This window comes from Aythya ferina, assembly GCF_964211825.1.
Source record: "Aythya ferina genome assembly, chromosome: 4".
Lineage (NCBI taxonomy): Eukaryota > Metazoa > Chordata > Aves > Anseriformes > Anatidae > Aythya > Aythya ferina.
The window spans coordinates 65,692,415-65,718,050 of NC_140300.1; the positions used below are offsets into that span (position 1 = coordinate 65,692,415).

General features: G+C 43.6%; 1 protein-coding gene across 6 annotated transcripts in view; it reads right to left on the reverse strand.

The window, feature by feature from the left end:
• Window positions 1-3,978: 3,978 nt before the first annotated feature.
• Window positions 3,979-25,636, reverse strand: part of GPRIN3 (GPRIN family member 3) — a 69,149-nt gene continuing 47,491 nt past the window's right edge. For 5 of the 6 annotated variants that reach the window (XM_084517558.1, XM_084517556.1, XM_084517559.1 and 2 more), the window contains one exon: window positions 3,979-12,530. In XM_084517558.1, coding sequence (XP_084373684.1) covers window positions 10,145-12,421 — 2,277 coding nt within the window. In that variant the 5' untranslated portion in view covers window positions 12,422-12,530 and the 3' untranslated portion in view covers window positions 3,979-10,144. Of the gene's footprint in view, window positions 12,531-23,421; window positions 23,590-25,636 lie in introns of those variants that run through there. The other variant, XM_084517557.1, reaches the window with a different exon arrangement.

Here is a 25,636-nt window from a genome sequence, read left to right on the forward strand (position 1 = left end):
CAGTGACAGGACCCGAGGGAACGGCATGGAGCTGGGACAGGGGAGGGTCAGGCTGGGGGTTAGGGAAAGGTTCTGCACCCAGAGGGTGGTTGGGCACTGGGACAAGCTCCCCAGGGTAGTGGTCACAGCATCAGGCCTGCTGGAGTTCAAGGAGTGTTTGGAACAATGCTCTCAGACATAGGGTCTGATTTTTGGGTGGTCCTGTGTAGAGCCAAGAGTTGGACTTGATGATCCTTGTAGCTCCCTTCCAACACAGGATATTCTTTCTCTCCAAACAAATCTCTGCTCTGTGTTTTTTCTCCCAATTTCCTGCTGAATATGACACACTCTCGGACAGGAAAACTAGAACCAAACATCTTTTTCTTCCTAGTATTTGGAAAAGTGATTGCCTTTTTTTTTTTTTTTTTTTTTTTTTTTTTTTTTTTTTCTGGAGTTGATATTGGACATTTTGCAATAGTAGTGAACTGTGCAGTCAGTGCAGACCAGCAGGTAATAGCAATGTACCTCTGTATGTGCTTGGGTGAATAATACAGAGAAGTGGGTCCCAGTTCATAGAGGCTTAAGTCATTGAATCATTGAACAGCCTGGGCTGGAAGTAACCTTAAAGGTCCTCTAGTTCCAACCTCCATGGGCAGGGACACCTTCCACTAGATCAGGTTGCACAAATATTTTTTTTAGTTTATTATTCTTCTTTAACCTGCACTAGAGACAGAAGGGATCAGCTTCGGCCTCCACATCTGTAGCTAGTTTAAAAAAAGCTGTGACTTTTTTTTTTTTTTCTTTTCTTCTTTTTTTCAGGGATTAGGTTCTAAGGTTTTATGGAAGCTCCAGCTTATTTTATCAAAAGAGATTAGGACCATTGCCGTTGTCCACACTGTCATCAATTAGTTTGCAATAGCTGTTCCAACCAGGTGAGAAAAAAATGCATGGAAGGAACTGGATAGATTTACTCTCTGCAAGCAAAGCAGTGGCCACTATGAGACAGTTACTGCAGCTCTGTGTGAAGTCTTCTTAGGGAAACATCCAGTGGAGAAAATGTGACTGCTTTGTGCTCCACCCGTGCTGCCATGGTGGAACAGGCCAGAGAAGCTGGCTTTGGCTTTACAAAGAAAGAGGGAGATGTGAGAAGTGAGTGGCAGACAGGGGAAAGGCTGCTCACCCACTGCCTTTCCGAGGAGCAGAAGCCACATCCTGGCTGCATTGCTTGCACTCAGTTTGGTGACCTCAGGACATGACCCAAAGCATAGGAAACCACATTAAGAAAATCCAGCACAGTTGCTGGTATCACTCACAGCAACATCCAAGAAGTGAAAAATAGATGAGAGAGAGCTAGCATGAGAAAGAGCTGTACAGCTGGGAGCTACTTCACCCCTCCAAACTGTCCTTCAGCATTGACTGGGTCAAGGTGGTCTATGAGGTTGAGAGGAGAGAGAAAGCACTGCTTAAGATGGGCAGATGAAGACGGTGTAGACTGCTGTATCATAAGCTGTATGACAGGGAAGCTAGGGAGAATACCAGGAAAACTTTCCCGGTAGAGAAGTATGTAAGCATGTGGAGCAATGTCAATAAAGACAATGAGATAAACCCATGAAAAAGAATACTTCGCATTAACCAAAACTGGAGCTGTACTGCATTTACATTCACTTTTGTCACCTTGTAGGACTCTTCTGATTACACTGTCTTGCTTAAAATTATGGTATAGATCTCAGCTTTCTTAGGCAGTGTTTCTCTTTAGATAGCTGGTATAAATAAAGATATGATGGTCACATTGGGTAGGGTAAGGGAGACATTCAGAAGCAACTTGAGCAAATTCCAGCCCTGTTTATTTCCTATTCATTCTCTGCTGAAGGTACAGAGCCGGGGAACATCAGAGAAGCCTGTCCACCAGGCTCTGCTCAAAGCACTCATAACTTAATGGGGCATTTCAGGAGGACAAGTAACCCAGTGCATGGGTCCAGTATCTGTACAGAGGCTTCTTCCTTAGTTTTAGACCTACTGAAACCTAAGCAATTTGTCTCATTATTTGATAGCTCAGTAGTAGCTTATACCTTTCTGATGTTATGTAAGTGGATTTAGAGGAAAAGCACTGCCATGAGCAAGTTTCTAATTAGGAAAATAAATAAATGGAATTATGGAATTAAGGCAGAACCCCAGCTTGAGTGACCCAAATCCCTTCCTTGTGCTGCAGTCCACTGCAGGCTATTAGAAAAGTTTTTATTTTTATCTTTTTAAAGTTAATTCATCACTAAGATGGAACAACAAAGGCAAATTCCTTTGCAGGCTGGCAACCACACTCCCAAGTTGCTGGGCTTAACTACTTTGACTATTGCAAGTGCAAAGGACGATGCTTTATTGAACTGGGTGCTCTGCCATGCAAGCAGCTGGACCCTCACTCATACAAGCACTGCTGGAATACAAACAATAGTGTATGCATTACCATTTCCTGACTTGTGCTGGCAACTTTCTGTCAGTCCAAACATGCAGACTGTCATTTTTACATTTTTATTCATAGTTGGATACTACTAATACTTACCTACTACAGTACTGGATATAGGTGTCTAATTAACAGTAGCTTTCTTTGCAGAGACAACAGGAGTCCACAGGTCTCCATGACCTGGCCTCAGCAGGAGTAAAAAGCACTCTCTACTTCTCACAAATTAGGCCATATTTATCTACATACTCAGCTGCAGATGTAAGTGCCTACATTTTAAAACATTGGTTTGTGAAAATAGCAATTTATGGCTCTCAAAGGAGCAATCTGAAATTTGATGAGGGAGTCTTAAGGTCTCCACTCACAATTCTGCCACTAACTGCAGAGTGGTTTTGATAGCATTTGAATCTCTGAAGGCATTTCAGTTTCCTTATCAGGTTAAAGAAGCTAAGCAGATATCCTGGGTTGTAGTGCTGCTGGTAGGAAATCTCATGTACTCAGTAAATCAATTTATACATGAACAAGAAGCCATATTTATTCTTTATACATGCAGGCACTATCTCACTGTTATGTTATATGGTTTTAAATCTGTGTCAGGTGGAAATGGTGCACCGGCGATGACTGGTTTGATAGGATGCTAACTCTATTTCTTTTGCAGAATTGAGCACTAGTCAGTTTTTTGCTGGGCAGGGGATCTCTAGGATTTTTCCTTGCTGCAGTGAGGCTACATGGATGAAGTAGGAAGAGCTCTCAGAGGTTTTCCTGCCTGGAAAGGAAGACTGTCAATTGCAGCATGCAGCTGAACGGACCCACCAAATGCAGGGGAACACCATGCTCCTAGCAATTTGCATTCAAGAGTGATCTTTGGCAGCTACTGGGATGCAGAAACCTGAACCGTATGACAAAGAATCCAGCAAAACTCATTAATAAATTACCCTGTGTGATTGCCCAAAACACTGAGCACTTAGCTGAAGTAGCCTGAACTCTCACAGCCAACCGCAAGGTACAAAGAGTATAGAAACACACTTAAGGAAATAGCTAATTATTATTTTGGGAAAGAGAGCTCCAACTCTGGGTGGAAAGCCATAGTTTCCCCAGCAGCAGAGACACTGCATCACCACATTTTACCAGGACCTGTTTCACTCCTCTTACCTCTCAGAGCATGGCAATGTAGGAAGGTAGGAAATGATTTTCTCTATTTCCCAAGCCATAGCCATAGTAAAGAGTAAATCTAGGTAGGGTCGCTGTGTCCTCCAGTAGGAGACAGGCATGTTGAAATACTACACCTGTAACACCATCAGACCAAAATACTACTCTGCCATTCTCTGTTATGCTCATTCGTACCATGAGATAAAACTTCTGCTTCCTTTAGGGGCAGAAGAGGGTTCAAAGTTATTCTGATGCTGATACTACCAGCACCTCACCTCACACCACTTGGTGCATGTTGTGCGTGAGTGTTAGATGTGGGGGATGACAATTTCCTAGACAGTGTCACTACAAACCTAAAATCCTGCCCTTTTCACCCTACAAACAGAGACCCAGAGTAATTAAGACAGTGTTAATTTTATTGTACTCAGCATGGAAACCAGAAGATGTAAAACAGCAAAACATTAAATTCCTAAGGAAGTCAATCAGGTGGGTAACATTGCTTTATATCATTGTAAGACTTCTTCACATGCAAACTTCTCTTGATTAGTCTCAAATAAATGCTACAGTACATCTGGAAGCCTAAAACTAGCTTTACTTTGTACAGTACATCACATTCAGTCAGTATAACTATAAAAATAATAAAGCCACAATAATATTAGTCATCATTAGAAGCCCCAGAATTGGTTTTCTTCTTCTGCTGACTGATTTATGGCCATCATTTTTATGGTGTTTGCAACAGCCAGGAATTCAGAGGTCATCCACCCTCTCTCCCTTTAGCCCTGGGTACAAACTCCCATCACTTTCCAGTGTGCTACTGAGACCTTAACTTCAGGCTTGAGGCTTGATTTTATGTACCACGAACACTTGGATTTTTCTCTTCCCTGTTACTGAAACTCCTCAGGTCAGTGTCTACACTTGGGTTTGATGTACTTGAAACTACTTACTGTGAACTGAGCTAGAGGATGTGTTTTGGGGAGAACCCTCTAACGGATGGATCAGCTAGATGAGCTGCTGAGAAACATCTCAAGACTCTTGGATTCTGCAGCACACAGCTGCTGGAGACTTTGCTGTCATTTATTTCTACCCCAGAGGTTGTGAGCCTCAGCAGAAACCTAACAAAACCTCAAGGTCTAGTACATCAGGAAGGACTTGGTTCATGTGATTCTGCCCCTCATGAGCTCAGATGCTTGCTATCACCCATCTGTTATCTGTCTTTGTGCAGAAACCCATTTGTATATACTGTGTGGATACCCACAAAGTTCTGGAGTCAGTGTGTATCTCTGTACACCCAGCCACTGTGCTTTCTGTTGACAGTCTAGACACAGAGGTTGGCCAACTCTTTTATTTTAGCAAGAGCAATGGGATTTTTTTTAGAGACCAAATAAAGATAAAATCCTTGTGTGTCTACTGAAGAATAACCTAAACTTGCCTCAAAGTTGTAGAAAATGCTGACCCTCCAGCATTTAGTCAGAAAGGGGAAAGGGAAAAAATCTTAGAGTGTGAGTAATGCATGAGACCTGCACACATGTACAGCCCTTTTAAACATGTACATGTACATGTATGCACACACAAGGTGACCTACAGCAAACTTTTTCCTAGAGGAAAAAATATTTCCTCTCTGTGTGTTTGGACTCTATCAGTTTCTGTGTTAAGAAAAGCCTTAATGATGAAGGATAAGTTTCACATCACAAAATATTCCTTGCCAGGATTTGATTCAAAATCCATATTATGAATACTGGGAAGGAAGAGCTAGTCAGAAAAGGACAGAGCAGATAAATTAATAAATGTCAGAGCTTCAAAGAAATTAATGTTGTTCATTTCAGTTCAGATCAGTTCAGCTGATCAGAACTTTAAATATCTGTACTAACTCAGGTGAAATAATGAGATTTAGGCCCCTACGAGAACATTTCAGCCATTTTAATGTACAGGAACTGACCTCCAGGCTCATGGGCCACTGCAGCATCTCACAACTCCAGAGGTATTTGGTAGTGTGCAGCATTTAGATAGGAATCTGTCTGCATACCTTTGGGATGACTGTGAAGACACTGACCACTTGTAGGAGCATCACACAGTGACTAGAAAAGTAAATAAGCAAAGTCTGAGATGCTACTACAACAGGAAAAAAAAAAAAGAAAAAAAGGTTACAAGAGGCTTTGTATTACTCCAGGCCATGGAGCTTGATGAACAGGTCTCTCATTTGGAGCCACCATCTCCATAAGCTGCCTGTGAAAGGTTTACTCTGCCTTCTACATTCATTTTTAAAAGGTGTAAAGAGATAGACATGGAAAAAGGCAATGGAAAACCAGCCTAATAAACTAATACATATTTTACTTTTATGCTTATACAAACTGCACTAAGTAATAAAATGCTGATGTGGTAGATTCCACCAAATTTCCAAACTGAAAACCAGTAGCATCACAAAAAAATCTCCCATCAACTTCAACTCTAATTTTCATTTGCATTTCCGCTTCCAACTTTAACATTTCAAAGCAGTCATGACTTTCAAGACAAAACAGCATTATCTTTAGAGCATATATTCACTTTTTCTGAATTCCTTGAAGGTACTTCTCCAAACAACACATTTTACAAGCTCATATGTGACAGTAGTGGTAATAAACTGAGGCTGTTCACCTACTGCGATCACCAGTTAGTTCCTCAGATCAGTTTTGTTGAATTGTATTTGGACATAGCTATACACACCAGCAATATATACAGCCTTCAGAAATGTTCATCTTCCGAAAAAACATTGGTCACCAAGAACATGAAAAATCTGTGAGGTCGGAATGAACAAGTGGGGACAACTGCAAAAATTTAGTAAAACAGTGGCTTTATGGACATAGGAACAGAAATATCCTCATGAAGAACCTATGTCACCTACGTTTTAGTTTTCATTTGGTCCTTTCTTCCTCATTTTTCTCAGCAATTCCTTCCTATATGTTCAAAGGGAGGGTTCCTACCTCTGGAATAGGGAGGACAGGTATCTTCCTCCCTGTCTCCAAATCTTTCCTCACTCCTTTTTTTTTTTTTTTTTTTTTTTTTTCTGAGCCAACACAAAATCTGGGGCCATGCTGCAAACTGCCTGCAACCAGGCTCTCCTTCAATTCATATTGGAAACATTGAAATATAGATTTACGTTCCTATTAACCGTTCTGGTTTCGGTTCTGGCCACACCAACCTCCCCAGAAGATCCACTGACAGTTTCTCTGACAATAAGCACAGGTCCTTTGTTTTTATTTTTCCTTGTACAGATTTCTCTTGGGAATGACAAAGTAATTTCTGTTTTGAACCCTCTTTTTATTATCCCAAATTGATTTCCTGGGTTGTTAACCACTGAACTGACACTTTGTGGTGCTGACTCACAGGGCAGGGAAAAAGAAGAGGATGAAGGCATGTGGATCACCTCTCCCTACTCTCTGCCATACAGTAACTTCTGTTTTTGACACTGATGTGACACCAAGAACAGTCTTTCTTGGCTGCTAAAGGACTATTCACACACATATTTGCTAATTGCTACCCAAAACATGTTTTCCTTCTGGTGAAACATGCATCATTCTTCTGAGGATTCACATAAGTCATCTAAACATTGTATGCATGAGAAAGCACAAATTGCCAGTGGAAAGCTAGCAGGTTGCCTACAGTCTGCACTAACAGGGCAAAGTGAAAACATAAAATATTTCACATGAGATGTGCTGGTGATTACTGACTCATTTTTTGTGTGTTTTTGGCACGATATTGCTTGGCTGTGAATGCACACCTGCAGGATCTCTGTGTCCACAAGACAGTGTTGCTGATGTGTTGCAGGTTGTCTGTGCATGAGTATTCTCACAGAACACAAAACCACACCACTCTGCTGAGCACCGTGGCGTAGCCAGCTATGCCCATGCAGTTATTTAGATGCATCCAGTTGGTAATCTACCCACCAGCATTTTGTATTGGTGAAATTTCCCTGGAAGAAAGGGTGGTGGGTGTGGGGGGAAGGTGGGAGTGGACCAGCTGGTGCAGGCTCACAGCTTGGAGCAGCTGCAGGGTACCTGGAGATCTCTGGTTCCTTGTGAAGAAGTGTTAATTGCAGTGCTTCCTCATTGCTAAGTCCAGTTTGGCCTTCAGAAAGCCATTCATACCCATCCTGTAGAAACATTTAGGAGCGCTGGAGCTAAAGGATAAAGCTCATGGAAATTGCTGAGTGCATGATATCCGTTTATTCTCCTCGGGAAGAATATGACAATCCATTTATATATTCAGACCAGACACATTTGTAAAGGGACAATTCAGAGCAAGCTGGCAATGAGGAGGGCAGTGGAGGGAGGGACACGAGCTCAGTCAAGGGACACGGTTTCACAGGAGGACAGGCTGGGCAACAGCTAAAGAGGGAGCTGGCAGAAGGGAGGTGAAGGTGTAGGAAGGAGCTGTGCAAAGCTTTGTACCTGGACAGGAGACAGCAAACACCACAGAAAACTCTGGGAACCTCTTCATGGCTGACACAGACACAACATGGTAAGAGACACCGAACTTGTCAACTAACATAATGATGCTGCCGAGATTAATCCCACACAAAATTTCACAGGAAACTCACATCTCAGACACTGCTAGAAAGGTAATGGAAACAGCAGTACTAACAAAAAAGAGACGGGAGACTTTCCTCCTAGTAGGCGGACCTGGGAAGACACTCTCTGATACGGTATTTCAGATTCACCAGTTCAGCATCAGGCGGCAGACAACTTGAAATAATGTACAGACATGGAATGAGGAGGTGCCATAAAACTCCAAATACATACCAGAGGAAAATTAGGAGTCAATTAGGAGTACCAAGCATAGGGGCAACAACTTTCATTGAAGTAGGTTGAAATATTGTCCATTACAGAAACCTTACAGTGTTTTACCTCCTAACTGGGGGAAAAAAAAAAGCCCTGAAACAGCTGCTTTGAAAGCTTGGCAGTCAATACACTCAAAAAGCCTGGCCTCCTAAATACAAGTGGACCACCTCATGGCTGCTTCACAGAAAAAGAAAAAAGAAAGGATATTCATGTTTGTTTACACTGTGTTGTAAGATCTACAGAGTAAGTCAGATGTGTGGTACTACAGACAGAAATAAATTATCATCATGATTTATAAAAAATCTTTAATGGAATAAAAGTAACTCCTATTTAACTCTAGCACTTGGCAGGATTACAATATCCCAATCCCTTGAAAAATAAACTTTCTATAAACTGCAGGAGTTCCCCAGCCTACTATAAGCACTGGTGGACAGAATGAAGAACTAGTGAGAAACATTTCCTAGGTTGAAAAATGTTGTTAAGCTGAGAAATGTGACAAATGTACATTTGAGACATTATTGTATATCACACTTCTGGAAAAACAGTCACTAAGCTACCTTTTATTGGCAGATGCTACAACTTCTCTAACATTAGAAATACAGTAAAGATTGTCTCAAGATTTCAATACTTGTGTAAAGTAAATGCTTCAAGTTAACAATACAACGATTTATAATATAGAGAACATTTGGTAAAACAAAATATGCACAGGCTAAATAAATGGTATTAAGTTTATGAAAGGCAGCGAGAAAAGCACCAATATACTGCAGAAAAAAAAAAAAAAGGAGCAGATTCAGATAAGGGCTTAAAAAGTCAGAGCAGTGTAACACAGTAGACATGTAGGCTCATGGACCTAGGTGCACAGCACAGCCTGCTCCTACATTAAAACATCTCCGTGCATCTCTAGAGAGAGAAAAAAGACCCACACCACTTTAAAAAGTGTTTTACAGGAGCAGCATTCAGCACTTCTGGAGGCTGCTGAGAGCCTGGGCTGGTGTGTCACTGTGCCAGTAGACCTGGCTGCGTGTCCTCTTGTGGCTGGCCTCACCTGCAGGCATCGCCTGCTTGCACACACCTTGCACACTCCTCTTTCACCTCCCCTTCCAGCCATCAAAACCCCATTTACTCAACTTCTTCTCCCAAAGAGAGTTCTTCAGCCCTGATCCTCACTCTTTCCTTCATTCTCCATTTCAAGAGGAAAAGAAGAACCGTCTCACTTAAGCTCACCTAAAAACTGTGCGCCACTGCATCAACAGTTCATAGCCTTTTTACAGACATGCCTCATTGTGGGTAACTTAAACATAAGGAAAGTTGTCTTGCTTCACAGCTCAGTTAAACAGCTGTTTAACTTTAGTTTCACCTCATCCAGCTTCCCCCAGCCTATCCCTCTGCATAAGACCTTGCGATGCATACCAGTAATTTCTGACAACAATCCTGATAATCCCTCTGCTTCTTGCTTTATCAGAAGATGCTGTTCTCCCTGCCACAAGGTGGCAATGCAAATTTGTGCTTTTGCTAAGTGCCTAGCTTCTCTTCTGAGGGTGGACGGGATGGGGGCACCATGTGGAAATACACCAGCTGTGGCAATGACAAAGGCATGACGGGGTGAGTGGCTACTCAGAAAACAAAGGGCAATAATTTCCACTGTTGCTGCACTGCAACCCCAATAACACAACTGAACAGTAGGACTTGAGACTCGAGGGGAAGGATTCTCACTACCACTGCAGATATCCACCCACCCCTGTGGACCACTTCAGTCTAACACAGATGACGGAGCAGGTCGGACACAGCAATTGGGACGCCTAAAATTCTGCAGCATGGAATGGAATATGTTATGCTGCCTCCCTTTCAGTTTCTTATTTGAGGACGTGTCTGAGGAAATGGATTTCCGGTTCTGACTGTTCTGAGCCCGGATCAGTTTCTCATGTTCCCGGATTTGTCTCTGTAAGTGGTTCTGGATAGCGATTCCCAAGGACTCGGGGTCGAGGGAAGCACCGTAGACCTCCCATGTCATGCCTTGCTCGTCCCAGACAACATCCCTAACGTGCTTGGATTGCTTCACCTGCACTTTCGCCTCCATGGCGGAGGCGGTCTGCTTCTTGTTTTCCCCGCGGTTTGGCAAGGCCTGAACCGAAGAAGGAAGAGCTGCAGCATGGAGCTCACGCTTGGACTCCTTGGCTTGCTGGGGAGCTGCCGAAACCTCCAGGAGAGGGGTGACATGTCCAGAGCTCGGAGCAGCCACTGGTCCCACCGGCAGAGCCTGCCTGCTGGCTGGCAGAGTCGGCCTCATCTCACCCTGGTGGCCGCTCTGCTCCTTCTCACCCACCTCCTCTGAGCAAGCCTTTCCACTGACGGACTCTCTGCCAGCATTTGCCCCTGCCTGGGCATCAAGCACCATCAAGCTTTCTCCCTTTGGTTTTACCACAGATTGAGGAATCGCCTTCACTTCGTTCACACCCTTACATGGCACTGGCTTTTGCTCAGAGCCACCCAGGGCCTCGTTCTGCTTGGTTTCACTCTGCAGGTTACAGAGTGAAGGTAACTGGCTGCTTCCCGTGTCATGCACAAGACACTGCACCTTGCTCTCGGTTCTGGCAGCAGCAGTGACGTTTATTTCACCAGCAGCAGACAGTGCTGCAGGTTGATCACTGGGGCTGATGGCAAGCTGCTGGGCAGGCACTGGCTTTGACAGGGCCGCAGCATCTGTCGGCAGTGCAGAAGCAGCCTCACCGCTGGCTGGACCCATCCCTTCAGTATTATCCACAGCTATACCTTGGGAGGTGATGGCTGCAGGGGAGAAGGGGACAGTAGGTTCTGCATTGTCTGCTGAGCCTGGGGACACTGTGTCAGGTGGGGCAGCAGGCAGCCCGGCAGGCTGGCTTTGGGCTGTAGCAGCCCCAGCCGTAACAACAGTCAATTTTGACACTGTACCAGGAGAACACGGGGGCTTCTGCTGCGAGGAGAAGCTGTTAACAAGTTCAGACTGGTTCAACCCCCCGCTGCCTTGGTAAATGATGTGCAGTTCTTCTTTCTCCTCTGGAGGAGGGTTCCCTTTTAAGAAGGCAGCGAGGATACTGGGGCTGGTGGAAGCTGATTTATTCTCCACAGTGGCCACGGCCTGAACCTCGGCATCTCGCCACGTTCTGCTTGCTGCTTCCTGAGTTAAAGAGCTGCTCTCCGACTGGACCGTCATCGTACCCGTTTCTTTGAATTTGGAGAGCTGGGTCGGGCCCGAGCTCCCCGGCTCAGTGTCTGCATCACACAGGGGATGTGTGCCCTCAGAGCTGAGCTGGGCCGCTGCTGTGCTGCTCTGCGTCACCTCAGTCTGATCAGCAGGACACAGCTGCTCAGGACCTGAAGACCCACTTTTTGCCACCACAGCTGCCTGTGGATCTCTCCCAGCATCAGTGGCAGAATCCCTGTCCCTCACTGGAGAGGTGGGCTGGCAGGCAGCAGCGTCGGCTTCTGCTTCCCTCTCTTTCCCCTCTCTTTGCAGAAGGTTTGCCTGAGAGGTGAGACACGACTCGTTACCCCTGGCTGGGCTGCCCGGAGAGGAGCACTGCAACACCTGGAGAGCTGGCTGCTCCTCAGTCCCCTGAGGTTTCAAGGCAGAGTCCTCCACCTGCGCCAGGGGGCTTGCTTTCACCTGGCTGCCCTGCACGAACTGCTGGGAGCTCTGGGGAGCTGGCATCATGTCTGGCCCACACCCTGCTGCCTCCACCGCCGGGGCTGGCCCTATGCCTGCCAGACACCCCTCCACAGCCTGGCTGGAGAGGCTGGGAAGGAGCACAGCTTGCTGGTTAGCATCCTCCTTGCAGCACGCCTCCTGGGTGCTGGTGCGCTTCAGGCTGCAGGTGTGGGTGGCTGCGGAGCCTGGCACAGAGCAGGGGAAGCCATTGCTGGCCCTCTCTTCAGCAGCAACCTTGGGCTGGTGCTTAGCAGGCAGCAGGTCTCCTGGGCAGTCCGTCTCCTCGGGAGGGGAAGCTAGGGAGAGCTTGGCAGGTCCCAGGGGATGTGGTACAGTCCCCATGGACTGCCTCAGGGATGCAGCTCACTGTCAGCTCCTCCTCAGAGGGCTCTTGGAGGGTGGCGGGTCCAACAGGGCAGGCTTCCAGCAACAGTTCTCCTGTATAGTTAATCTGTCAACAAAAGAAACACAGTGTAAGCTGTATTCAGTTTTAAGAATAAGAAGTACAAAATGTATTTATTTTACAGCTTGGAGAGAAATACTTGCATGTAAGGGGGAAAGTGAAGCACCCAGTTCTGCTTAAAAATCACATTAAAGACAGATTTCAGGAATGTCCCAACTCCAAGGTCTGGATGGAGAAGACAATGCTAGGGACAAAGCAGTAACAGCTGCCCTGCCGTGGATACATTAATGAAAATGTAATGACATAACAAGGACTGTAAAACAAGAAATACGAAGAGAAAGTGGGAAGCACAGAAAGGGGAGCAGACTGTGTCTGGAAGTTTTGGGGGAAAATACTTAGCAGCAAGAGGTCAGAAAATAAAGTGATAAAACCCTGTGTCAAGCCACCTGTGGAAGGTGACTGAGCAGCTGCTGCCTTGCCTGTTATGCGTACATGAAGACAAGATATGATTCCCCCTGGACTCCCCTGTGACACGAGTGATCTCCCCACTTTGCTGCCGACTGGTGTCCCCTTCCTCTCACGGAGAGCCCTTCCTTCCCTCCACCACCAGCAAGGAAATGCTGACACGGGTCAGTTCAGCCTAACGTGCACGGAGTTTACCTCACTGGTAAAAGGAAGATGGAGGAAAGGCAACCTGCTGGATAGCCCGATCAATAAACACAGGCACAGACAATCTTAAAATCAGTTTATGAAGAGGTGACATGAAACTGGAGGGGAAAACATAGCTGCACCACCTGCACCACTGAACAGGAGGGGCTCAAAGCAGCAGTGAATGCCACAGCCAGCGGAACAGCGGGGAGGAATTTTAAGCAGGTGGAGCAGAGTTATCCAGGCTGAAACCTGGCCAAAACTGCAGAGAAACCGTGACTTCAAGCAAGAGGCGACCTCAAAAACCTGCTTCTTGACTGGAGCTTTCAAAAGGACTCGGCACTGCCCAGCTCAGGTCCTGCTAAAGGTCAACAGCTTGGTCTGTCAGTGCCAGAAGAGCAGTGGTGATGGTGATTAAGTCTCACTCCACCCTTACTGCAGGTTGCCTATGCTAGCTGAACAGCTTCTTTTAAAAGCTTCTCACAGCCCATGCTGCCAGCAAAACACCGGCGTGAGACCTGGGAGGCACTCCTAACATTTAGCTGTATGTTAAGCAGAGGGATGGTGCTGGGAAAATTACCTGTGTGTCCATGTCCCTGAAGACACATAGCGGGGTGTCCTTTGCAAAATGACTTGGGAGATGCTGCTGGCAGGAGCTGTGATGTCCCAGACCCTCCCTACCCACTGGCAGTGTCAGTACAAGCCTGCTCCCGAAAGGATAGATCCCTACCCTTCTCCTCTCTTTCAACCATAATGGCAGTGCTATAACTTTCTCAGTTTCTGTAAGATTCACCCTATATTTCAGCATCTCAGGGTACATAGAAAGAATGACAGAAGAAAAGTGCTCAACGAGAGGAAAATTGAAAGAATACAGACAACCTATTTTTTCTAAGAAAAGGAAACCTCTGCAACTTATTACTTATTCATTAAACTTTATGTCTTCCGAATATTAATAATTCATTATTTTTTATACAGTATCTTTGGGCTCTCTCCAACCACAGATACACAGAGCCTGCTGGGTTAAGTCAGCCCTGATAAGCTGTGATCCTGCCCCTGGAGGACACTGAGCTGCAATCTGTGGTCGCAGCCGTGTATCACTCCAAAGTGGGTCTCCTCCAAGGCTAACGATGGCTGAGCTTTTGAAGCCACACTGAGTTTATGGAAACCAGATTGAAAATCTGCACAACTTTGTGACCGCCTACAAGATGTTTGCTTCATTTTGTGCTCACTTTAATGCCAGTTAGCGGAGTCCTGAAAAGGAGATCCATTCCAAGTTCCTGCTGTTGTACCATGACCGAACGTCTAATAACTGTGAGCAGAGGAGCAGATGGCTTTGGGCATCTGTTTCTAAACCCTGGTACTCTCTTCTTTGCTTTTCCAAGTATCAGTGCAAACTAAACCGGCATATACAATTGGGCAGGTCACATTTTTTAGGTCAAGAGTTTATTTAAAACAAACAAACAAGCAATGGAACAAAACCAAACCGAACTCTTAATATGTGCCATACTACATGGTGAAAGCTTTGGAACAAAAAAAAAAAAAAAAGAAGGCAGAGCAAATCTGCTTGCCTCTTCACTATATAAAAACCTCTGAAAGAGCGGCACCCAAAATCCAGTGCTCTCGATGGAAACAGATTGCTTGTGTCATCACATGAAAATCCTACAGCAGCACTGATGCCAGCACAGGTCTGCGTGCTGGCAGTCAGAAGCAGCCGTGAAAGGCACTCTGAACGACGGAGCACTGTCCTTCACTCAAACCCGCTCAGTGATGGAACAATTCCTCCTTTTTCAATTCAGTAAATTAGTTCTGACCTGAACTCCCACATGAACCCCACACCTGCTTAGTGTCTCTTCAGCAGCATCACTAGAAAGTGTGGTTAAGAAAGCTTATTTTTGAAGCCTACATTTATATGCCACAAGTACTAATTAAAAGTGATTCTGCTACTTAGCCCTAGACATGTCATGCCAAGAGGGGAAATTATGCCCCAATAAACCCATGCAGCCCTATTCTGAGATATGGGATAACAGAGTATAACCTAGACATTTCCCTCGACCCCTAAACACAGAGTGGGGGGCCAGGTCGTTCCCCTGCATGAGACCAGCTTGAAAATTCATTAGATTATGAAAAAAAAAAAATATATGTGATATATATATTAAATACTTCTTTGTTGCCGCAGTCATGGGAGCTATCTTATTGCTAGACTCTTTACTAAGATAGCCCAATGACAGGAACCAATGGCACTGTGATTGTCAAAAGTTACCACATTTATTTAGACTATGCTTTCTCAAAAATTAATAAAAATCAGGATGTAAGTCTTATGCAAGAGAAAAGCAGCAAAACTAGCTAATTACAGTATCGGAAAGGCATTTTTATTATTCCTCGGAGTGAAGAACAATGCTGAGACCTGTGGGCACAGAGTACACACACTACTCAACTGTCAAGGCAGTAAGGATTCAAACCAACAAGCAACACTGACTGCAAGAAAAAAGAAAAACAAAACACAGTGGACAGCCAAAAAACATGTCAAAACAAATTAAGATTGCTGGTGAATGTTGCAAGTGTTGTATGCCTGACCTGGAGCAATCATCCCAAATTTTCTTTCATAAGGCAGCGAAATTAATATCTCCCCAAAGGTCAAAATCATTCTTTTAATAATAAGAACAGATTTTTGACATGAATACAACTCTCCTACATCATATGCATTCAGACCACATTTGTCTGCCTGACTATGTCAATCTTATCTCAATGTAGATTTTTTTTCTGGACCTTTACAACAAGAAGTTTTTAATTTGGCACAGTCTATGTTCAGCTTATATAGCCTGGCAGAGTCCCTGCATGGCCAGCAGACCTTCACACACTTGTGTCACTGAGCATGTTTTCTTTATGTGCTTAAAGAGAAAAACAAAAGCGAGCAAACAGAAAACACTAAGAAGTTTCCAGGAGACTTAATGTTATTAACCTCAAGCTACAATGCAAAGAAACTCCTATTTATTTTGGTAACACCCTTTCCCAGTAAAACAATATTGCAAGTTTCCCTCTCACTGCTTACTGGAATGTCAACAAAACCAGAATATCTGCAATTTACTAAAATAAATAAATAAATAAAATTAAAAATAATTTCCAGGAAATTTTAACATAAGATTCTGACTACCATTTCCTTTGAAAAATTCTGAAAATCTGCAAAAGCGCACATAAGACCACCAGCATTTCCAACTACTCTCAATTTTGAAGTAGTTTAAAGATGAATAATGAATAACAATTAAAATCCAGTTCCCAGACAAATCAAGTACCCACTCCCTCATCTAGATTCTTATCAGCTTTCCAGTCACTGAGATCCACATTCTTCGAGCCCTTTGTTTGGCTTTGTCTCTATAAGTAAAAGAACTAAGTATTTATTCTTAAAATTTCTAATCTTGTCCTATGGTTTGTCAAATTATAATGAAAATCATTGTTGAGTGGCACAGGTTAATGCTGCAGATGAACACCTGCTAAAGTGGGAATTCAGCCTCCCTTCTTGTCTTATAATCTGAGGAAAAAACTATGGAACACTCTAACCCATATTAGACCACTGAGTAGATAGATCATGAAGCACATTTCTTTTAATTTTATATATACACAGGCACATGCATCCTTCTGATTTTGCATTTTTTTCTTTCTTTCATTTTTTCCCCCCATTTTTTCTAGCTCTTTATTCTGTTCTCTGTAAAACGTTGTGGCTTTTTCCTTTGTGTCAAAGGGTCTTAGTTATTCCATTCATGAAAAATTTGCTTAGTTGGTTATTTCCTCCTAATTATCTGTAAAAGATAAAATTGCCTTTTAATATTCATTAAAATACAAAAGAGATGGCCCAAAGAGGGAAGATACAAGATATACACAGCTTCTGTCTCTCAGCGTGCTTTGGGATGCTGAAAGGAGATAGGACTTTTGCATCCCCATGTAGAGGGGATATAACTTGTGTACTTATGGCTTCCAAAAAAAGTGGGGTTGGGATTTCAAGAATGCGGTGCACAACTCCCATTTTGCAGTCTTTTGTCCAAAACTCAAAGGCAAATGGTCAGAAAGTAAGAACTGAAGTCCCACTTCCCTTTCTGCAGCTGGGGACAGCACCTGTTATTGCAGGTGGTGCCAGAGCATCACTCTTTCTGTGATCTCATTTGTGGAAAGATTATCGCACTCCCACCACCACCACAAGTGTGTCACACCCAGCACAAGGCTATTTGTTTTCTGCTGTGCTTGCTGTTGTACGAAGGTCACACCAAGCCAGCTCAGAGCTTTGTTTGGCTCTATTACATTTGCCTTGAGGACAGAAACTGGGCAAGATGTGATAGTGGCATGTGTCATATTTGCACATTTGCTATTCTGTTCCCCTAAAAGGCTGACTGGTAAGTTGCACACCTCTAGAAGGAGGGAAGACAGCTCAGCCTGGCGGGCCACAGAGCAAATGGTGGAAAAAGCTGAGAAGAAGCCAGACATGGAAAACCCTGTGGCAGAAGCCCCACAGGGAGCATCCAGACAGGCACCAAGGGCAACAGGGAGGATGTCCCAGGGACCAGAGGGGATAAGGCAGAGCCTCTTGCAACTCAGAAGCCTTTGGTCTGGCTGCACAGACTCTTATCTTGCTTATTTATTTTCATTTTTCTCTATATTAAAAATTACATTTCTAATTCTTGAGTTCCTAATTCTAAATGTCTGGGGTTTTATTCTGAAAGGTTTTCAGTCTCATTCTTGTTGGGGGCAAACTCCAGAACCACTTGAAAGCTCTGGCCAACCTCAAGTCCTGGCCCAGAAACACACCCTGATCTCCTTCTGCTCACCCAGTTCCTGACGATCAGGAGGATAAGGATTTTCTAAACCGAAGGACATGCTTTAATCACTATTGGAAATTAATGCACATCTGTTTATTAATCCCCAACACTACCTACAAAAAAACTACCAACAAAATCACATGAACAGCCCCAGAGAAAAAACAGCTCCTGCCAGGGCTTTCCCAGAGCAGACTGGCCTCTTCACAAAGCCTTGAGCACTATTCCTCCTGGGCACAAGGTATGAGCACCTGCAGCACCTAGCAGGTCTGGCAGCACAGGTGCCAGGACAGAGTGATGAAAAACAGAATGAACAGAGGGAAAATGGGATATGAATCCAAAGGGAAAAACAGAGAAAATGCTGAAGAACAGCATCAGGCTGTGCTTGTGCTTGCTTTGTGATGGTAATAAACACAGGAAAACTAGGTGAAAAATTAAGGTGAGGATGTGGTTAAATACCACTGCCTTTTTTTTTTTTTTCCAGAAAGAGATGGCTGCCAATCAGTCTAACAGCCACTAGAAGTTTATCTGAGGGAGATTTTATACACACTAAAGAAACACAGGTTTCTGGTTGCTGACTCCTCTCATCTTGCATCTCCAGGCCAGGTGTAGGCTTTAACTTTGCATAGTGTGGAGCACGGGAGCTCTGCATTTGGAAGAGCAAAGCCCAGCTTAACTTGTTGCCCTCAACCTACAAACGAGGACATGGGTTACACAAGTCCCACCGGATGGACTGGTGGTCTCTAGACTTAACCCAAAGCAAGGCAGACTGCTTTGCATCTTCCTTCACGTAAAATAAAATATTTTTTTCACTGCAGCATGCAGATACCATTGCCAGATTTTGTTTCTGTGGGTAGCTATTGCTTTTTTTTTTCCCCTCTATAAATCTAAGGTCCCTGTACTCTCTAAACTCTTGCTGTACTCCTGGTGGTCCAGAAAGTGCTGTGCCCAGATGGTTGCAGAAGAGGCTAACAGAGACTGGACCTCTCTTAAGTACTCTCTAGTACTTAGCAGTGAGCACAAACGATTGCCCATCTATAATTTTAATTCTGCAGTGTTTACCCTAGTTTAAAAACAAGCATCGGTCACAGCAGCCTTAGCATGACCTCCAGATTGCTAGAGAATACAGTACTGTAAACTGGCTCAGGTCTCATTCCTGTTTTCACTTGGCTTGTAATCTCTGTCAGTGAAAAATCGTATTGGAAGAGATGCAGTTTAGGTTTCTTTACCTTGATACAGCTACAGTGACCTTCCTTCGAAGGCCCCGCAGCACTGAACTGCAAGGCTGGGCTGGCTGCTCTGAAGAGGACACTTTCCCCAGCCACAGCCAAAGGCTGGTACGTACAGTGGTGGTGTTGAGAGAACAGCTTGTTTTCATGGGAATAAAGCCAAAGTGGCTATGGATTTATGGGGACACCACAATTTTGCAGAACTCTGTCAAGTTTTCAGAAGGGTTGCTTTGCATTCAAACACTTCAAACCAGTTCAAAACAATATTTATAAATGTTAAAAAATACAGCCTTGAGTGGTATACTGGGAATCAGCACTTGGAAAGGATTTTGAATGTCCTGATTTAAATTAAGGATTTCGGCATCTTCTGTGGCTCTTGAAGTTTTGAGTCCCTCAAAGTCAACCTCCTTCTCATAGATTAAAAGCCTTTTCTGGGGAAGCCTGAAATTACAGACCTCCAGGAGCTCCCAAAACAGCCCCATGAAGGGTGAGTCCAGCAGGACAGGCAAGCAGGAGGGCTGGGTGCCAGCTGCCTTTCCAGGAAAGCAGCCCTCTTCTGTCCCATCCCGAGCTCATCTTCCACAAGTGCCACCCCATGTCCTCCTCCCCACGCTGCCTGTCCCCTCGCTGCCCCACTGCCTGTCCTGCCTTCATACCCCTGTATATACCCTGATATAAAATTCCCCTGATGAAAAACAGGCTTGCTGCAGAGTTCCACCAAGAGCCTGGCACTCTTTCTTCTCCAAGGTGAAAAGAAAGGAGAAATGGCTCTGTGAAAACAGCCAAATCAAACAGCAGCGACCCTAGCTGGCAGCCAGCTCTAACAGTTACATAAGGCATGGCTGTGATCCCAGCTCATAACATGGGTCACTCTAGAGGGGACACAACATGTTGACAAAAGCCACAGGGCTATATGCTTTTGTTGTTGTTGTTATATATTTTTTTTTCTTTAATGGCATGTTATGTTTAACCTCATTACTTATCAGAGCATTTTTAAAATTTCAGTACCTGATGCTGGAGGTGACTTTTGCTGCCTGAATTCAAGGGTAAGCCTTATTTCAAGAGGAACATGTGCATGCACGCTCCTGTCACACACACATGTGGAAGGAAACCAGAAGTCTGCTGTCCACATCAGGTAGATGACTCCATTTCACATAGCTCATGTCACGTTAGGTTCCTTTAGCTTATTGTTGAATAACAAGACAGTGGTGTTTGAAGGTTGCCAGGAGGGTTGTATGAACCCTCCAAACACCACTTCCACCTTTGATGTGGAAAGTAAGAACACTGCCCATCATACAAGGGGGAATTTCAGTCCTTACATATCCTGCTATCTTTTTCTGCCTGGTACAACTACAGTGAAACCTAACCCCTCATTAATGCATTTCATACACCTGAATGCCTTTGAACATCGACCACTGACAAACAAAAGCACTGTTTTTTGAGAGAGCAATTTAACAATAGCTAATGATAAATACCCCTTTCCTACACAATAATGCCAATGTGACTTCATTTTAAAGCAGAACAATCATCTTCGGAGATGAAAGCATAGTGCTGGCTTAGTGCCCATACAATTCTTGCTTTCTGTGCTAAGAGTCCCAGTCAACTAGTGACAGCTGTGATGGTGCAGTTTACACAGACATACGTCTACTGTGAGCTGGACCAACATGAAACCCACGTTTTGTGCAGCTAGGAAAACCTAGCTACTGCTAAGTACGCCTGTCTGGAAAGGGTGGCTCTATGGGGCAAAGGATGTTACCTGACGTGCTTTCAGTTCCTTTAATGCAAATTTCCACAATTCCATCATAACCTTTCCCATAAGATCATTCCCCCAGCACACTGCATGCAAACACCATTTGTGTGGCAGAAGCAGCCCTAGTAGTGGTGGTAGCACCCCCATTAATCAGGCCTGACTTGATGCAGATGAACCATATTATTGGTGCTCAGAGAAGTGTGTTGTGGCAGCAATGTTACTTCACCAACCTATCAGGGAAGGAAATTTTGCCTCAGTGAGCCTACAAGAGGAGGAATTTTTTTTTTTTTTTTTTTTTTTTTTTGTGTGTGTGTGTAAAGTAAGAGCCAACTACAACTTTTTAACTCCTAAGAAATTATGCTCTCCTCATATATCATATTATTTTAATGAAGACACCGGGCTCAATACTAGAGAAGAGAATCCATACATAACAGGCACCCAGCAAAGGGCATATCCGTTGTTGCTTACAAGTATTGTCCTAATGGAAAAGAGCTACTCCAAGCGGCGTGTAATTAGAGAAGAAGGATGCAGAGTATAACCATTCATTACAGTAACAAAAATTTGCTGTGGCATGTGATTAACCTAAGAAAGGCACGATGATGATCTCACCATGTCTACTCTTGCCTCCTGGCTATAAGAAAGACAACTAATGTGAATAAAGAGGCTGGCAGCTGAAACAACTGTCACTGTGGCTTTTTTAAAAAAAGTTAAAAATATCTCCCCTTCTTCCTGCCTCCACCTCAGCACTTGCTTCCTGTTTCTTCAAGTTCTCTCTCTGCCACGCCACTGACTACCATTGACAATAAGCACGGTAAAAGGGACAAAACAACCTCCCTGGTTCCTGCTAAACACCTTCTCAAAAAACATGAGAGGAAGCAGAGTGTGCTACAGCTACTTTTTGTCTGATGTCCTGAGGCTCTGCAGGAAGCCAGAAGCCATCAGTGTTCAGAGATAAAATCGGAGCAATCCACTGGTGTGTATGTAATGCTACTCCTTTGAGGGCAGTGACACAAACCTGTACATTCAGTCAAGGACTCCAACCTGCTCACCTCAGTCACAAGAGCTTACAGTATGACTGTACGTGAGGCTGTTACAGGAAAACTCTTGTCTTCCTGTTACAGGAAAAGCTGCTGTCTTAGTCTCAAACTCCTTTTTTTTTCTTTACCTGAGGCTATATACTTTATTTTGAACTTAGACCCTGGTGGAATTGGACCAAACCATAGACAAGCATGAGATAGCCTCATTCATTATTTTTATTATCCATTATTATTATTGTAATTGACTGCATGTGGAACATGGGGAGGGTAGGAAGCCAACCAACCAAGGATGGGATGATACATGTTAAATAGCACCTTGCAATGCCTGGGAAAACATTTGTCATTTTTTTTTATATCAAAAAAAAAAAAAAAAAAAAAGAACAGCTTAACAGCATACACAACAGAACATCTATCTGGGCTTCCAACCACCTAACCAAAATGAAGGCAAATACTAGATAAGAACATGTTGGGAAACTTACACCTATAACTCACACCACATTTTCTTCCATCTCCACCCAGAGCTGACAGACGGTGTTAAAAAAAAACACATCTAAGAAAACCTCCCAGATTACAGTGACTACCACTGTGGCATATCTGATCAAGTAAAATTGAGGGGAAAACGTTCTGGCTCTTACCTTGAAAAAAAAGGTGGCTTGGTACCAATACCAACTCTGTATTGGTAAAAATAGACCCCAACCTCACTAACTTTGAGTCCTGAAATCCACTGTATGACCAGAGAGCCCTTCAAGACAAAGAAGTTCTTAAGTCTTCTTCAGCTATCATGTGGATGTGCTTGAACAAAGAAACCGTAGTGATTTCCGCGGGTAAAGAAGCCAACTCATTCACAAAGTCAACACCACAGCCTTTCTGCAGCAAAGCAAAGCACCAACAGCTGTGCTGTACAATGGCCTATTTTGGGAACAGCTTGTTATATGTAGTCTATCCCACAGGTGTCTGATGGTAATAGCTTTTCAGAATTGCTCTAGCAGCCCACACAGGTGCATAAAAATCTCTCATACTTCACAATTTCAGGAACCATCCTCCTTTCTCCTATTAGATTTGTCCCCTAACAATGGATTATTCAAAACATGTATTTATATCCTTAGATTTGATGCACTTCTATTCTTCCAGCCCCACCAAGGGCAGCTAAGGAACCCACCTGCCTACAGTTTTTTACACTGCTTTAAACGTGGATTTTCATGGCCTTAAGAATAATTTCATTTTCTTCTTCCAAATTCTCAGAAATCACAAAACTTATAAGATAAATTTGACAAATTCTTATTTAGTGTCTGAGACTCAGGAAACCTCATCTGTGTCAGAACCAAACTAAAACCAGACATACTTCCTTAAGACAGCAAATATTAAAGAGATAGCAATGCAAAATCTGGAAATTAGTTCAATAAAACTCTCTTCTCAGCTATTTTACAGTATTTACAATCTAACTGCACTGGAAACAGACCCAGCATGTCTTACCTCATAATTCTCTTCAAAGCTAATAATAATATCAAGAGTCAATTACTGGAGCCATACACAAGCCAAAATTCTGCCTGTTGCGACATGGCACAGTGCCCTAGCCCTCTGCAGGGCCATGCTGACTTACACCAGCTGTTGCAACATCCCCACTCCTGTCATGGGTTAGGATTTTCCAGACCTAGGGTTTCTTCTGGATTTCTCATTTCTACTGGACTTGAGTCAGGGATATTTAGCCTTACATTTATCACGTGAGTGAAACAACACACACCATGAGGGAAGGACTGGTGAAGGACATCAGCTTTGATTTGAATTACTGCCTCTCAGGGTGGTAGCAAAATTACTTAATTACTATAATTAGCACTAATTGAAACAGTGGCTCAAACAAGATATATGATGTCTGGGTTTAGCAAAGTCTCAGGTGTACTGCAACTGGCTGCCTCAACCACCTAGCCAAGGCTACGTCCTGGGCAGTGTGACTGGCACTCACCATGCAGCTACCCCTGCATGTACCATCTCATCCTACACACCGCTGCTTCACAGTAAAAGAGCAAAGCATGCCTCCAAGAACTGATAGAGAAAAAAAAAAAGTTGAGATGTTACAGTGCAATTATTGAATTTATTACCTAGCACCCTACTCCTCACACTGGTCTGCATTCCTCTTTGGAGGAACAAATTCCTCTTTTGGAACGGTTTCAGCTGCCCTTGCTCAGATTGCCAGCATGTTTAACCTGCAAATCTTAGAAGTGAGTGGAGGTCAGGCTGTACCTTGCCAGGGCAGCTGCGAGCAAGCAGGGCTCTGTGACAGCTTTGTCCTTGTTTCCAAGTCAGCTGGAGGGCGTGAAAACCAATCATTCACAGCTTAGAGTGTGATTACCGGACTTGCATTGAATGTAGATGCCTGATGCACAGATGACTACTTGAAGGAATGAGAAAACACACAGCAACCCTTCAGACAGTATGAAAATCCAGGCAAGATGATTTATTTCCACATGGGATCTTCTTGAAGATAAGTGCTGGATACTTCACCAGCTGTGGATGCACAGTAGGCTTCCTACCACAATTTGTTTTCTCTGACATCCTATTTATGGACACGTTTTCTTTATTACCACAAACTAGGCACACATATATGATTGCAGGCAGATGTACATATAAAAATAAAATTTGATGTATGCTAATGTAATGACAGGCGTCCTGCATAAACAGGATGATTGAAGCTAGCCTCTGAAATCAAGTAAGTCTGATTCTCAAAACTGCTGAATAGCCAGAAATACCAGTAAAGCCAGCAGGAATCAAAAGCTGCTCAATATTTTTGAATTCCTTTTAGTTCCTTTTGTTTTTGCTCTTACATAGGAAATCCCAGAAAATATTTTGCCATTTTACTGGATGCTATATATGGGCATAGAGATACCTACAGGCAAAGAGGAGGAATTGAAAGTTGTTCTATTTCATATTTAGAAGCTAATGCAGAAAAAGATCACGGAGAAAAATATGATATATAATCAGTGTCTAATGCCAGTGATTTAACAACAGAAGAACTTTCTTCTGCATCTCTTCACCTACTCCTAAAAACTCTTTGCAATCATTAGCTTAGGAATCTGGCTTAAGAGATCCACTTTTTAAAGACTATCAAAAATATGAAAAGGGGCATCCTCTTGCTGGATTACCACCATACATCAAGTCTTGAATCCATACAGAGGTGAAGCAGTCGGATACCTTTGCTCAAGCACAAACTAGAAAAAAAAAAAAACAAAAAAAGTGTACAGAATTTGCTATTGCCAGCATTTGCAAAAACAAACACACACACACACACAAAAACAACAACAAAGCCTAACAAATGCCACCTTAAAGATGAACAAGCCCTAGGAAGGTTATCCACTCAAGAAAAAGACTTGCAAACAATTGCAGATCTGTATGTGTTCATACTAGGAGGTAAGCACTTCTGAAAAAGGCTCTGTTAATGTCCCTGCTCTTCAGAAAATTTAGGATGACTGTAGGATCAAATTGAGCATGGATGTTTGATCGTGGAGAGGATGATGTCCAATGTGAACAGGGCAGCAGGTGGTGAGATACTCAACAAGTGACTCTACTTGATTGTCTTTTTTCTTCTTAAAGGTAAGTTGCTTCTTTTCCCCAGAGCAAGGGGGGCAATTTGTTCGGAACACCTTTTCCTATAAACCTAGTCTGTGTGCAAGAACAGGGGGACACAAAACAGACA